At 42.1% G+C, this 16,863-nt stretch overlaps 1 protein-coding gene and 1 non-coding gene across 2 annotated transcripts; both read left to right on the forward strand.

The window, feature by feature from the left end:
• Positions 1–12,228: 12,228 nt before the first annotated feature.
• LOC127331370 (eukaryotic translation initiation factor 2 subunit alpha homolog) lies at positions 12,229–16,083 on the forward strand. Its single transcript, XM_051357505.2, has 5 exons — positions 12,229–12,797; positions 14,319–14,465; positions 14,543–14,647; positions 15,396–15,494; positions 15,661–16,083. The coding sequence occupies exons 1-5, from the start codon at positions 12,282–12,284 to the stop codon at positions 15,811–15,813; spliced, it is 1,020 nt and encodes a 339-aa protein (XP_051213465.1). The 5' UTR covers positions 12,229–12,281; the 3' UTR covers positions 15,814–16,083.
• Positions 16,084–16,361: 278 nt separating this feature from the next.
• TRNAG-GCC (transfer RNA glycine (anticodon GCC)) lies at positions 16,362–16,432 on the forward strand. The gene has a single exon. It is a non-coding gene; the product is annotated as a tRNA-Gly (tRNA).
• Positions 16,433–16,863: the final 431 nt, after the last annotated feature.

Genomic DNA, 16,863 nt, shown 5'->3' on the forward strand with positions numbered 1-16,863 from the left:
TGACCAGCCATTGCATCCCTGGTCGACAGCTCTTGCTTGTCACTTTGGTGACTCACTGTGTGTGTGCTGCATGCACACAGCCCTGTGAGCAGGGTGTGTGTGTGTGTAGACATGTGCTGTGCACCTGGACCTGGAACTTGACTATGGCATGGATCAGCTCGGCCACTTTGGTCCTATCTGCTCATTTCATATTTTCATTTGATTTCTAACCTGCCAAGTGGCTATGCCACTTGGCATAACTTCTTTTTGTTGTGATTTTGTGCAGGGATCAACAATTGATCAAAATGGACATGGTGGTCATCAAATCCAAGATCAAGTGAAGATGATCTTGTAGTATTTAGACTAGGATACATCCTTGTACTTTTCTTTTTATTTTCTTTTATTTTTCAATTTCACCAATTCTTGTAATGTGTTGTAATATTCATTTATTTTCATTATGAATATTGTAAAGACAATGTATCTTGTGTGTTAATCAATAAAGCTCAAAGTTTTCCCTAATGAGCTTTACTTTATTATAATTGTTCATATTGTTTATTATTGATTATATACTTAATGAATTTCCTCACAATTGAATTATTTATGGTTAAGTATCTAATGTTTGAATTTGAAATTCAAATTCAACATTGGTTTAAATTCAACCATGTCACTTTATAAATAATTCAATCATGCAAACTCTCCCCTCTCTTCTCCAAACCCTAAACTAGATGAGTGAGATGCAAGTTTGTCGCACTCTCGAAACCCTAACCCTGTAAGGTGTCGAGAGAGAAACTTGTCCCCCTTCGATGCAGTTTTTGTTTAAAAGCGCGAAATTTCCCCAGAATTTACTATGCAATGCACATCCCTTTCTAAAGTCTACCCCTCGATCGTCTCTAAACCTGGGACATTACAGCTCCCGTGGCTCGTCTTGAGTCCATCCGTATCCTTCTTGCTTATGCATCGCATCATAACTTCAAGTTACAACAAATGGATGTGAAAAGTGCATTTCTTAATGGTCCTATACATGAAGAGGTTTATGTTAAGCAACCCCCGGGGTTCGAGGATCTCAACTTCCCTAACCATGTCTACAAGCTCGATAAAGCTCTTTATGGTCTCAAACAAGCTCCTAGAGCTTGGTATGAGCACCTTAAGGAATTATTGGTAGACCGTGGGTTTGATGTTGGGCTAATCGATCCCACTCTTTTTACTAAGAGGGTCAATGGGGAGCTTTTCGTTTGCCAATTATATGTTGATGATATTATCTTTGGCTCTACTAACAAAGCTTTCAATGATGAATTCTCAAAGCTTATGACCGATAGGTTTGAGATGTCTATGATGGGAGAGATGAAGTTCTTCCTTGGTTTTGAGATCAAGCAATTGAGAGGAGGAACCTTCATCAACCAAGCAAAATATCTCCAAGACATGCTCAAGAGGTTCAAGATGACCGAGATGAAAGGTGTTGCCACTCCTATGGTTACCAAATGTCATCTTGCACTTGATCCCAATGGTAAAGAGGTGGATCAAAAGGTATATCGCTCCATGATTGGATCCTTGCTTTACCTTTGTGCATCTAGACCGGACATAGTGTTGAGTGTTGGTGTGTGTGCAAGGTATCAAGCTTCTCCTAAGGAGAGCCACATGATAGCTCTCAAGAGAATCTTTCGATATTTGGTTGATACCCCAAGATATGGTATTTGGTACCCCAAAGGCTCAAGTTTTATTCTCAATGGGTACACCGATGCGGATTGGGCGGGAGACAAGGATGATAGGAAATCAACCTCCGGGGCTTGCCAATTTCTTGGTAGGTCCTTGGTGTGTTGGTCATCTAAGAAGCAAAATTGTATATCTCTCTCCACCACCGAAGCCGAATATGTTGCCGCCGCAAGTGGATGCACTCAATTGTTATGGATGAGGCAAACTTTAAAGGAATACGGTGTCATTTGTGACAAAGTGCCTCTTTTATGTGACAATGAAAGTGCCATCAAGATTGCCTATAATCCGGTGCAACATTCAAGAACGAAGCATATTGAGATCCGGAATCATTTCATTAGGGATCATGTTGCCCGTGGTGATATTGAGCTTATCTATGTTCCTACCAAGGATCAACTTGCCGATATATTCACGAAGCCTCTTGATGAAGCAAGGTTCACTTATTTGAGGAATGAGCTAAATATCATTGATTCAAGGAGTATAGCTTGACCATCTTGCAAACACACCGTCGTCTCAAAACTTTATTTGGTTTAGATGTGGGCATGGAGATAGGGGGAGTGCGGTTTAAATTATTGAGCTATCCCTCCCCCCATAATGCCAACATTAAGAAATCATTCTCTTTATATCATATGTTGATATGTGAGCTTCAATGATGAGTAGTGGCTTGGACCCAAGATATATCTTCGCGGTGCCATGCCACAACACTCATATATGGTGGCCTAGGCCACCACACTCTTCTTTGTGAAGAGTTGGAGTTATTTGGATCTTATCGCCTTTTATTTGACAACTCCATGTTCTTATGGGAAATCACTCTAGTTTGGCCTTATTTGCTCATATCTTGCAAACTTGAGTGACCATGTACCATTTACAGTTTGTATCTTCTAAAACCTAAGCCTACTCTCTCCTATAAGCCATTTCCATCTTGCTCATTTGTCATGTTTGGTAAAAAACTTGGAGTTTGAGGTTTTTCGGTCGGATGATCTAGGTTGCTCCATCTTATTGGTAAATTTGCACCTTATATGTGACGTGATACTTTATTGCATCACATATGGGTCATGCAAATAACCAACGAAAGATGGGCCGGATTCCCGGTGATTCTGAAATTTTCCAGAACCCCGGATAATCCGGCCCCAGGAGACCCCGGAAAATCCGGCCCGGCCGGATTATCCGCCCTAAGCTAGGGCCGGATTATCCGGCCTGGGCAGATCTTGAAAGGGTTGAGGACGAGGCCGCGGGGGGGGGGGGGGGGGAAACGGTTCACACCACCCCCCACGCGCCTCTCTCTCCTCTTTCTCCTCTCAAGTTCGTCGGATCTCCTCCTCCTCGCCGGAGACGCTCCGTCCGCCCCCTCTCGGAGTTCTTGGGTGGATCGGGTGCATCTCCTCCCTAGCTACCTTCTCCTCCAAGCGGTTTCCACAATGGATGTGGGTATGATTCACAATCTCTAACCCTAGATGTTGTGTTTTATATGTGCTATTTTCTTGGTGGAATTGGTGTCTAGTTGTTCCAAATCACGTGTAGTGTACTCCTCTTGCATGCTATGAGGCCGATCTAGTCTTAGACAAGCTTTTGATTGGAAAACTGCAACTTTCGCAGGGCCGGATTATCCGGCCCCCGCGCTGGCCGGATTATCCGGCCTGGCCGGATTATCCGCCCCCTGGGGACCCCGGATTATCCGGACTGGAGCTTCATCGCCGCTGCAGTTTTTGGCTTCAATCTATCTTGTCTAGATTTGTACCGACTTATAGCATGTTTCTCGAGTATATTACTGTATCTTACATGACTTATGAGCATTACCTTCTCTTTGCTACCCGCCTTTGCTTCTCACAGGTGGTGCTTCTCGGGGTGGTCGGAGACGCTCAAGGCATGATCGATCTAGTGACGAGTATGCACCCAATGCACCTCGCAAGTCCGTCGCTTCAAGGCGGAAGAACAAGGAAGTGAGGGAGAACTACAAGGCCATGGACCCAGTCTCTTATTCCGCTATCCGCATGAAGAACTGGTATGAAGATGTCCCAAGGGATGAAGAGATAGAGGGCAGGAGATACTGGTGCATGGAGCAGGAGTTCATCTACAAGGACGTCTATGAGCCCATGAAGAATCTGAGACCCATGCAAGCTATCAATGTGGACATTCTGGCTGTCAACAATCACTTTGAAAATGCAATCTGGGTAGCTGGAAGGATGGGCTTGCTTGATATCATGAAGATTCAGTGTGACTATAGCCCAGATTTGGTGAAGCAATTCTTTGCCACTTTGGCAATCAAGAAAGATGAGGAACACACTATGGAATGGATGACTGGCTCCACTCACTGCAGTGCCACTCTGCGCCGTTTTGCTGGTATTCTTGGAGTTCCTGTTGATGAGGGTCGTCGCCTTCATGGACCACAACAGACAGATAAGAATGCTCTTGTGGATCTCTATACCTCAGCGGGAAAAATTGGTTTTGCTAAGGGGCTGCTTCCCATATACAGTCAGTTGCTCCGGTTCTTTCGGGCAACCATTTGCCCAAGTGGTGGTAACAATGATGCTCTCCGGGGAGCCCTTGTGGACCTTATGCACCTCAGCTTTAAGTGTGCTCGTGATGTTAATGAGGAACGGGACTACACTCTTGATGTCATGGACTTTATCTTCCATGAGATCCATGATGCCATGGTCTCCCGGACCACCATACCATATGCACCCTACATTCAGCTTCTCATCAACAACTCTGTGGCTTTGGGTGGTGAAGACTTGAGTGGGTATCCTTTGGTGAAGCACAATGTCAAGAAGGCCTACAGGCTTAAGCCAGTCTCTTTGACCTGACTCGCACCTGACACTTTCATGGGTGATGCTCGTTCTAGTGGTTTTGCTCCTGCTCGTCATCCTGATGTCCCGGCTATGAGGAAGCAAGTGAGCCGGCTTAGTTGGTTTCAGCGTCACATCCTTTGCATGAACATTGAGATCCATAAGGAGAACTATGCAGCTAGCCGAGAGCGTTCTGAGATTAAGCATACTCAGGCGGTTATTCTACACAAGCTCAGTGGTGATCAAGGACCCCCGCCTCAGCCTCCAGCTCACCAGGGTTACAGTGGATGGCACTCTGCACAGGTTCCATGGAGTGATCTTGATGATTGCCTTCAAAGGTCCAACACCTCTCGCCGCTCTCCGGATGCATCTGACACTGATGAGGAAGAAGAGGAAGCGGTATACCAGTCCGATGATGAAGAAGCCTCCGAGTGATTCCCATGGGACATGTAGCATCGCGCTTGTCCCCTTTGTGGCGTCTCGATGCCAAAGGGGGAGAAGTGTTCTATTAGGATTCTCGGGGATTTGCATGGTTTGGGCACAAGCATATGCGTTTATCATTCTTATATTGCTTGTGTTCCCTCTTATTTGAACTATTTGGTTTGTTGGTGTGTCGTTCAAAACTATGTGCTATGTGGTGCGAGACATTGTTATGGTTACATTGTTATGGTTTTCGGATTTCTATTTGTTGAGATCAAGGATATTACATTATGTGTGATGCTATATCTCCGTATTATATATCTACACATGGGTATGATTTCTTACATCCTATCTCAACTTCATATTTGTCGATGTCTATGTGTTAGAGCTCATGTTGGATATCTCTTGTGTTGAGGCACCATACTCCTATGTGTTGTGTATTTGTATTCAAATGCAAATTACTTATATGCACACATGTAGGGGGAGTGCCTCTATGTTTTGCCATCATGCTTGTCTCTATAGTGATTCTCTTGCAAATCCGTATATTGTCATCAAACACCAAAAAGGGGGAGATTGAAAGAACATCTCTCACATTATGTTTTGTGTGTTTAATGTCAATATATGTGATACACTAATGTTTGTTTAAGTGGTACAGGGATTACATAGATTCATATTTATGTGTGTTGGATTTGGTCGGTCTGTCAAAAGTTAACAGCAAAAAGATGGCCAGGCCGGATAATCCGGGCCGGATATTGTTGAAATATCCGGCCCCCTGATTTTGGCTAAGTCAAATGAGGAAAAGCAGCGCAGTACAGGGGGCGGATTTTTGCCCGGATATTGTCCCGGTATTGTACCAGGGCCGGAATATCCGGGCCGGATATTTTGGGAATATCCGGCCCCCTCGAATTTGGCTAAGGACTGGAAGAAAAACAAGTCTGGCATAGGGCCGGATATTTGGCCGGATAAAGTCACAGTTTTGTCCCGAAGGCCGGATTATCCGGGGGGGGGGGGGCGGATTATCCGGCCCTTACTTAGGCCGGAATATCCGGCCCCCCGGAAGCTGCAACGGCTCAATTTTGAGGGGAGGTATAAATACCCCCCTTCTTCTACCTTGGTTGCTTGCTCAATCATTACACAAGAAATCTGCCAAGCCACCTCCATTAGAGCCACCTCAAGAAACTCAAGATTTGCAAGATCTCCTTCCTCCCCCAACCAAAGCTCTTGATCTTTGGAGATTCGAAGGAGAAGACACCGATCTACATCCTCACCGAAGCGTTCTTCATTTCCCCCTCTCTTGTTTGAGGGATCTCATGCTAGTGTTCCTATTTGGTTTCCTAGTTGATTTGTGTTGATGTATTGTTGTTGATTGTTGTGTTGTAACAGATTTGGGAGCCTCCAATTTGGTTGTGGATGTGTGCCCCAAGAACCTTGTAAAGGCCCGGTTTCCGCCTCGAGGAAATCCCTTAGTGGAAGTGGGCTAAGCCTTCGTGGCGTTGCACACCGGAGATCTGAGTGAAGCCTTCGTGGCTGTTGGTTTGACTTTCGTAGCAACCACACTCCTCCAAATGTAGACGTACCTTCTTGCAAAGGAAGGGAACTACGGGAATCATCTCCGTGTCATCGCGTGCTCCACTCTCGGTTACCTCTATCCTATTCTATCTCTATATTGCTTAGATATATCTTGCTTAGTTGTTAGCCTTGTCATATAGGTAAATTCACTTAGTTGCATATCTAGAGAATTTACCTTTTGTGTCAAGCCTAAATTGAAAAAGAACTAAAAATTGGTTAGCACCTATTCACCCCCCCTCTAGGTGCGGCATACGATCCTTTCAGTATATATAAAACATGTAGGTATCATCAATAAAGTAGCATGGAACATAAGAAATTATCGATACGTTGGAGACGTATCAGTTACCCAACCGAAAGCCCCTCTTGATAGTGCGGCTATCTATCCTATAATCCGGTCTCGCAACAACCACCTTGAAACCGGTAAAAGGAAAATCTAGCAAGGCCATACATTTGCCTTGCACATCCCGCTTGATCTTGATGATAGCTCTTCAAGCTCCACTCAAGCCGGAATGCCTTACTTGATCATCGTTACTTCGTGAAGACTCACAAATGCTCCCCCATACACTATGATGGGAAAACTCCATTGATGTACATCTTCACATGTCCATTATCATCAAATGGACGAAAAGTTTCAAGCATATGATCCTCTCGAGATGCTCAACTTGAACTTGCCCAACTCAACCTTGATGACGATCACCACTTGCCGTTATCCTCTCATGGGCTATATGAGATCTCACTTTTGATGCATGCCCATGCATGCCCATGGAAAGATACCATGTGACTTCACGTGGCACATTCTTCATGCTTCATGTGTTGACCAAACTTGAATCTTTTCTTCACTCTTTGTATTGGTCAACCTTGTATCTTCCCATGCTCTATCATACTATCTTGATAGATGATCTTGATGCTAATACACAAGGTGTATCTTTATCTTCATGGCATCCATATTTGAATCCAACACATGGAATACAAGTAGTACCTATGGAATATTCCTTCATATAAACTCAATGAAAACATTAGTCCATAGGGATTGTCATTAATTACCAAAACCACACATAGGGGCAATATACCCTTACACACAGACATGAAGACAATTGGCGATTGTTCCACCATTTTTATTGGATTCCATCTATTATGAGTACTCGTTTCTTCATGCATGCTCAACAACATGCTAAAGTATGTCCGATTGATTTGCCTATAAATTATTTAAAATGCACATCTTTGGTGAATTATTGCTAGTAATTTATGGGTTGTATGCCTTGCCATATGAAAAATTTCCTACTTTTGATAGAACTAATTACATTGGGCAAGTTATAGTAATTCTGCTTGCCTTTGAAATATTGCCAATCCATTTTTTGTGTATTATTGTCTTAGATGAACTGATGACCATTATGTTTTTCCTATTTGTTTCCGCGGATTAATATAATCATGGTGATGACCTACTTGTATGAGTGAAGCATCAAAAGGTGTCTTCTCAGATCCCTCTGATGGAAGTATTGACTATTTCCTTCCTTCTTACCAATACCATTAGTTTATGTCCACATTGTATGTGTTTTTTCGTCAGAGCATAGTATGCAAAGCTCTAGATAGGTAATGTAATACTGGTGTTTTATTGTGGCTACCAAATTATCTGATGAACAAACTATGTACATCAGTGTTGTATTACTTGTTAATGTTGGTTGTGAATCACATCATCAGTAGTAGTTTCAGTAAATTCGTGTTGCTGTCACACTTCAACTTTTATTACTTATTTCTGTAGTTTGTAACTTCAGTTAGGTTGTTAGTTGGATTCCATGGCCATGTTTTATAAATAACCAATTAGTTTGTGTGTAGTGTTAGACCGTTAGTTGTTTTTCTTGACCATTTTTTTACAAAATGATCACCGTCACAAGCACATTAGTCATATGTAACATTCTTAATTGCAAATCTATTTGTATTCTAAATTCCTGCTTTAGTGGAGGACACATGAATTTTTCAAATCATGGGCAGGCCACAAATGCAAGTGACTTACATCCATGGCAGCCGTAGAGGGTCACCAGAGATTTGAAGAGCACTGCTCTCTAGCCCTGGCAGTCACCCTAATTGGAGGGGTAGGTCTGTGGATTCTTGTTTTCTCATGTAGGCAATGGATTAGGTTAGGATAAGTGAGTTAATTATTGTATCTTGTTGTAGCAAAACAAGCAATGTGGTCATGAGCTATGTGTCAAAATAATGACATACTATAGTTATGGTTTTTCTTTTTTGGCCTTTTGATGCATGCTGAGATGCTCTGACCAAATCTGAACGAACCACGCCTCTTTAATATAATACAAGATGGTTATGCTTGTACGCATCTATGAGATCTAGTTTTTCGTTTTGAACAAAAGCACATTACATTTTTTTGCCATGATCCTATCGATTTCTCCCACCATGATTTATTTTTACAAATAGTTTTAGGCTATAGTGTACTTGTTATGTTAGCACATTCGGACCAGATAGTACTTGTAAGAATTTCAACTGAAACCTGATTTGGCAGGACTTTATGTTCTAGAATCAAAGAATGTTACCAACATATTTGTTCTATTAACAAAGAAGGTACTTACCATGATTATATTTGTTCCAACAGAGGAATGGTGATCAACTCTAGTTACATAGAATTGCACTGTATTAGATGAACATACGTGTACAAAAATGTGCTTTAAAAGGCCCACAAAACCAATTTTGGGAATAAAATAGAGGAATAAAAAAATTCTCTTCCATTACAGTTTTAGGTAGTTGTCATCATACAGTTTTTTGTTGATGAGGTTTCACCTCGGCAATACCCATGGTTATGGACTTGGGTTTAGGAAAAGGCAACACCTGAAGATTGCGGGAGCGAGATGACACACGATGTACCCAGGTTCACGTCCCCATGGCGAGGATCGCCACATCTTACTAGCAATCCAGTATACGAATATAGCAATCCACATCTTGTTGTATTCTTTTAGACATATCTGATGTTCTCATTACTAGATCTCTTGAGCCTTCTAGCTTCAAATCTCTTAGTGTTCTACAACTTAGTTCCTACATGAAAGAGCCAGGGGATTTCATTCGCACAAATATGTGGAGAAGCTGAATTTTAAACACAAAGCTAGGCCGACTAGAACTATACCCATGTACCTTCCGCGCCAGTGTGTCCAAGCCCCCAGCTCCTTGGGTTGCACCGTCGATCATCGCCGTAGCATGCTGATGTTGATCAATGTACGTGTCATTGTAGTGCTTCTCCGCCGTGTAGGCATCCCCACTTGGCCCTCCTGAATCGATCTCGCTCTCAAATGGATCCATCTGCATTGTTCCGTGGCCATAAAATTTAATTCGGTCAGTAAATTTAGATGCAAAATTTGATAGCAATAAGAACACAACCACGTATAGTAAAATCGAGTAACGTGGAGGTTGGAGAAATCGAAGGCATTGAATTCAGGAAATGCGGATGTGAGATTCGGTGGTACCTCGTGTGACTGCGGGCAGGGAAGAGGAAAGGAGCGAGGGGGGGCATAGCAAAGCATCAGGAGCGGGGCTGGTCCAAATAAATTTTGGACCATGGGTGAGTTCAATAAATATAATTTACATTAAACTTTTGTACTCTTATATAACTTCTTATATTATATTACAGTTTTAATAGTCATACCTACCTCATTACACACTTAGCATACTTAATCAAATATAGGATGTTACTAATATTAATTGTCTCATTATTTTCTTTGCAATGTACACTGATTATTCTACTTACATTGGGCTAAACGTATGTATTTGTATGAAAGCTTTGTTATTTTGCATTACACAAACATTGTCAAATTGAATTATGTGTATCCTTATTTTTTGCGTCTACATTAATGTTACAAATTTATATAAATATCTTTAATAGTTTGATCAATATATCTATTAGGTATATTGTAACAAATATCTTAATAGGGAGATATTCAATACACAATTGTGTAAGAAAATCTATAGAAAAATTTAAATTATAAACTGGACCAGTTGCTTGACTGTCATTTTTTTGTTGTCCAACATATCTTACAAGCTACAATTAGTTTAATATTTATCTGATAATGCATGAATTATATATACTAGATATTGAAAACACATGGCTTGAATTGCTAGGCTCACGAAGATGCCTTTGGTATACAAACTATTCATATAAGTTTTCAAAAAAGTTGTGCATGATACTAAAAATGAAAACTTAGTTACCCAATCTGTCGCTATAACTAGGTGAGCTTCCATCAGAGAGATTAATGATATAGAAAATCTTACTATGGTTGATCAACTTGCTCCAATGTTATACAAGGTTTGGTGCGGACTTGATCCTATAAACGAACAAAATATTTATATATATTAATATCAGTGTATTCTATATTGTAAGCTATTTTAGCAAACTGAACTGAAATAATTTGCTAATATGGCTTACATTACAGAACGAGGGAGTAGTTTCTTGGGATTTAGCCATCTCGCGCGGGCGCCACGCTGGACGGAACGTCGCCGTCACCGCATGGCTAGGAGCGCTGCCCAAGTCGCTGTGCGCAGTCGACACCTTGAGCCGTCCCCAGCCGCATCCAAAGATCTGCTGCTGCGATGCAACCGCCAACACCTTCGACACAAGGCTCGCCGCCACTGCAGCCCTTGCTGGCGGCAGAGGAGGCCACTGGAATTTGGTAGAGGCGGTGCGAGGTGTTGCCCCCTAGCGCCCTGGGGACACGCGCGTGGAGGTTAAGTCGGGTCTATTAATCCATGACTTTCTAGTTCCGGTTCATCATACTTTTTATCTTCAAAAGGCCATTGTGACATGCTTTACTTATTGTTTTGAGGTTTTATTTACTTCTATTTTTTTGACGTGAGGTTTTATTTACTTCTAGATTAGCCAAGAAAAACTATTAGGAAGGACGGACATATCTGTAGGAAGTCGTTTGGAAGCCAGGCTTTCATTTCATTTGTAGCATTTTGAAATGAATACGAAGTCGTTTGGTATCCATCATTTGGGTCTGGAATCCTGGAATTCATTTTGGTATTCCATAGGTGAGTTGTTTAGTTGCCACAGAATTGGACCGTCATTTTATTTAGGAAATCCAGCAAAATGACACCATGGGTAAACACAATTCCAAGCTGAGACCAGTCATTTGCATTTCTCTATGAAAGCCATTTAATTGAATTTTGCTATCATTTGTAATTCCCGTGGCGACCAAACAAGTATCTATTTATGGAATTACAATGTAAATGAAATGAATACATGTATTCATTTCAAAATGCTACAAACGAAATGAAAGCCTGGTTTCCAAACGATACATGTATGCATTTCATTTATATTGTAATTCCAAAAATGGACACTTGTTTGGTTGCCACAGGAATTGTAAATGACAGTAGAATTCAATATTGAATTTGTAAATGGCTTCCATGGAGAAACGTGAATGACAGGTTTCAGCTCGGAATCGTGTTTACACATGGCATCATTTTGCTGGATTTCATAAATGAAATGATGGCCCAATTCTGTGGCAACCAAACAACCCACTTATAGAATTTCAAAATGAATTCCAGAATCCAGACTCAAATGATGGATACCAAACGATACCAAACGACCTCTACAGTTATTCACCGGAAGATGGAAACGCAGATCTGTTTACCGTCTTCAAACCAGGCTCACGTATACGGTATACCGTGTCCAAGACGCATCATCGATACGCTCTCGGTCGCCAATCCAGTCAATCCCATCCATAACCCCATTGCGCGCCGCCCTCCTCCAAAACCCTAGCTCTCGCCGCCGCCGCCGCCCCCAACCCCGCCCCCGCCCCCGACCGCCCTCCGGCCGCCGCGATGCCGAATCTCGAGTGCCGGATGTACGAGCCGCAGTTCCCCGAGGTGGACGCGCCGGTGATGATCCAGGTGAAGCACATCGCCGACATGGGCGCCTACGTCTCGCTGCTCGAGTACAACAACATCGAGGGCATGATCCTCTTCTCCGAGCTCTCCCGCCGCCGCATCCGCTCCATCTCCTCCCTCATCAAGGTCGGCCGCCAGGAGCCCTCCATGGTGCTCCGTGTCGACCGCGACAAGGGCTACATCGATCTGTCCAAGCGCCGGGTCTCCGAGGAGGAGGCGCTCACCTGCGAGGACCGCTACAACAAGTCCAAGCTCGTGCACTCCATCATGCGCCACGCCGCCGAGACGCTCGAGGTCGACCTCGAGCCCCTCTACGAGCGCATCGGCTGGCCCCTCTACCGCAAGTACGGCCACGCCTTCGAGGCCTTCAAGCTCATCGTCACCGACCCCGACGGCGTGCTCGACGTCCTCACCTACGAAGAGAAGGAGATTGGACCCGATGGCCAGGAGGTTCGTTCCCCACCCCTACCCACTACTTCCTCTTTGCTGCTAATGGCTAATTGACTGCTGATTATTCGGTGTAATGAAAGTAATTCCATCAATTCCCTTCGGGCCGATAGTGTTATAACTTGACCTGATCGATGTATACCTATTAAGAGTTTCTTAGTCAGTAGCTTGTACAAATTAAGCATAAATTTGACTGGAAAAGTTAGGTGCCCTGATTTCATTATCTGCTAGGCACCAATAGGTTTGATTGTTTGACATGAAATAGTTGTCAAGGGCAAGCCGACATGCATTGTTTAATTGCCTATCATATACGTTAGAGGTGAAATAATCCTTATGTTGCTGTGCTTTAACGCACTATATGCCATACTAGTTTCTGTTCCTGGACACAAAATCGCTGCATACGGTAGATAAGTATTTGGTCTACTCGATCCAGTGTCATCAGTATTCTCCAGGCTGGTAGTGTTATGACTTGAGTGTATATCTTGCAAGTTGTTAATCATCCACATATGTTTCTGCGTGTACACTGAGGTTGTCTTATTTAGTAATCAGGTGGGAATCTGTTGCTATTTCAGATAACTAATTTGTCCCCTTTCAAACCTACCCTTAGTTTCTAGTAGCTGGTTTGAAATCTGTAGTTGGTGTATGTAATTAGTTGGTTCAAAGATTTTTGTGGCTTCAAATTGGCTGGTAGATGGAAGAGGCTTTTAGTTTGATTCTTTATGTACTATCCATTGGAGTGATGTGGACCTGGTATTCGTTCTCGAACACTAGGTAATAAGTTGGCAGTTCCAAGTTAGTAGGCTGTTTAATAAGCATTAATTTGAATTCTGAACTTATATGCTTCTGTGCCTTGACCACAATATATGCTATAGTAGTTTCAGTTCTTGGACAGAAAATCGACAATATATGCTATAGTAGTTTCGGTTGTTGGACAGAAAATCGACACATTTAATAGAATTACGGTGTGATCTACGGTGTGATTGGCTTGTTTCCCAAATGGTCAATGCCAATCTCTTGCAACCAATTATGCATTTACATGTGTTTCTTAAGTAGGTATTAGTTGTTAGTGCAGTTTGTAATGTGTCATGCATCAAAGTTGCCCCTTGAACTGTTAAGTACTAGTGTCTGATTGAAGTCTGCAGTTAAATATATTATATATAGAATTAGTCGATTCAAGATTTTTCGTGCCTCTAGTTGGTTTGTTCAAAAATGATTTAGCTTGCCTTTTTGTGTACAGTCAATTGGATCAATGTATTCCTATTAGGCCGTATAAGCATAAGTTTCTATGAATTTGTTGTCAGATACGTTTGAGATGAAATAATCATCATGATGCTGTGCTGTAACCACAGTGTATGCTATAATGATCTCTGCTCTTCGACAGAAAATTGACACTTATGGTGCATATCATGAACTCGTATATTGACATGGGGCTGGTGCTGATTATGCATGCTTAACCAGTTCTATAGCATGTGTCTTTTCAAATTGACGTTCCTGAAGATTCTTTTGTGCTGACATTTTCTACAGGTGACTAAAGTTGTACCGGCTGTCACTCCTGAGGTTAAGGATGCCCTGGTGAAGAACATAAGGAGGAGAATGACACCACAGCCACTCAAGATCCAAGCTGATGTTGAAATGAAATGCTTCCAGTTTGATGGTGTTCTCCACATTAAGGTTCTGTTTACTACCATCCATGCAGTTTTGTTAACAAGTGTATATATATGATTATGAGTTGCTGCTTCTATTTATAGGAAGCCATGAAGAAAGCTGAAGCTGCTGGAAATGCTGATTGCCCTGTGAAGATTAAGTTAGTTGCTCCTCCGCTCTATGTTCTGACCACACAGACACTTGACAAGGTTAGAGATTTTTTCCATTCATTTGACGATTAATGTACATTTTCTACGTTACTTATGCATTATGCCATGATTGTTTATTCACTTTGAAAATCTAAATAGGATATTGATCACATGGAATATGTTCATCGCTTCCATGGAGAATATACATCTTAAGGTCAACCTATAATAACCTTATGGAATTGTGGGGTAGTGATTTGTTTTTTACCCGTGCATTAGGAAAGTTGGGACCTTTAAACCTCACTACTCCCTCCGTCTCAGTTTAACAGGCGCGCACGTAGTTTAAGACAAAGTTTGACCATTAATTTGGTCAACAAAAAATAGATTACATGTCTATAAAATTTATACCATTAGATTCGTATATTAAAAAGCTTTCGGTTGATATAAATTTGTAAACATATATTTCATATTTTATTGACCAAAATAATGGTCAAAGTAAATTTTTGACTACGTGCGCGCCTGTTAAACCGAGACGGAGGAAGTATAATTTAGATGCCCCTTTTATTGGTGGTTTCTATGATGCGCCATTCTGTTACTAAGGCAATGGACACTTAGTATCCACACATCCCATGATATTAATGCATTAGTTTGGGGTTATCAATCATAAAAAAAGGAGAGGGAATTGTGTTGCCCTTATAAGTGCAGGTGTTTGGTTTCAGACATGGGTGCCTGACTACACATGCATGCTGGTTTTAGCTTGTAATGCTATGATTTGAATTTTGCTGATTTTGTATATTGTTATTGTGAACAGGAACAGGGGATCGCAGTTTTGACAAATGCAACCAAAGTTTGCGCTGAGACAATTGAAAAGCACAAGGGGAAATTGGTGGTGAAGGAAGCAGCTAGAGCCGTAAGTTCCTCGTTTTCAGGGTTCAACAAATAATGTGTGAAAGGAGTCTATTCAGATACTTGCATGCATCTTGAATTATGAAGCTGTGTCTCCTTGATTTTAAACCTAAAACCATCAGTTCTATTCTGTTCTAACCGTGAATCATGTTTGTTTGCATGTTGTACAGGTGAGCGAGAGAGATGATAAACTATTTGCGGATACAATCGCAAAGCTGAAGTTAGCAGGCCAGGAGGTTGATGGCGACGAGGACAGCGAGGAGGAGGAAGACACTGGAATGGGCGATGTGGATTTTACAAAAGCTGGTGTTGGTACAGACTGAATCTCCTCTGGTACTACACTAGTTGTAGTTGGATGAGATTACTTGTACAGCAGCGCCAACAAGAAAAGAATATGTTAAGAAGGATGTTTGGTTGCTCCTGTTTGTGGAGGCAGATTACTCCGTTAGATGGTGGTGGTTATGGTTTCAGTTGTAGGCTACCTGTAGTTTTGATTTGGTTTGGTTTTCTTGGAACGCTAATGCTGAATGCTGTTAGTTCACTCTTGCCACATGTTTTGATCAACATTTATAACTTACATGAATTTTTCCTCATGTTTTCCAAACAAGCAAAATTGCTGATTGAGTTTGAGCTCTGAGCCTGTTATCTGAATTACTTCCGATTCTCCTCCTGTTTGTAGCTCATCTGCAAACACTCCTGGATTAGCACCAATTACGCGTTCGCTTTTCCTTCCTCTCCAACATCAACACGTGTCTCGTCAAATAATGTTCCGCTAATTGCAATTTCCCCTAGACTTGTGTTTGGTTGATTGACGGTAAAAGGGCGCAGATAAATGTGGTCAGAAGGGCTGTAAATTGAGTCAGTACAACAAGCACCAGTGGTCTAGTGGTAGAATAGTACCCTGCCACGGTACAGACCCGGGTTCGATTCCCGGCTGGTGCAGATTATGTTTTTTTTTAACTCCCCCTCTCTACCATGACTGATGACAAAATGGCGCACTTGAAAATACGGCACTTTCTTCTTCTTCTTCTTTTTTTCTTCAAAATTGTACAAATCTTTTAAAAATTATCAACAGACAGGCTTAAAATAATAAACCAGCGACGACTACAAACACTAGCGCGAACCGAAGGCACGCCGCCATCCTCGCCCCTTCATTTCAAGAGCTAGGAGAAATTTGTCATAGTAGAAATTGTTGTAATAGAAAGATGGGAAGTCGTCGAGCTAAGGTCACAAAGGACCATCGCACGAGAGAAACAACCATCACCATTTATGCCAACGTAGATCGAAATTAGGGTTGCAGCGCGGCGTCCCGAGAAGTCCCGCAAAAACGAAAATGGAGCAAACTTTAGCTGCTGGTTGAGCTAAAAAATACG

This window comes from Lolium perenne, chromosome 2 (genome assembly GCF_019359855.2).
Source record: "Lolium perenne isolate Kyuss_39 chromosome 2, Kyuss_2.0, whole genome shotgun sequence".
NCBI classification, from domain to species: domain Eukaryota; kingdom Viridiplantae; phylum Streptophyta; class Magnoliopsida; order Poales; family Poaceae; genus Lolium; species Lolium perenne.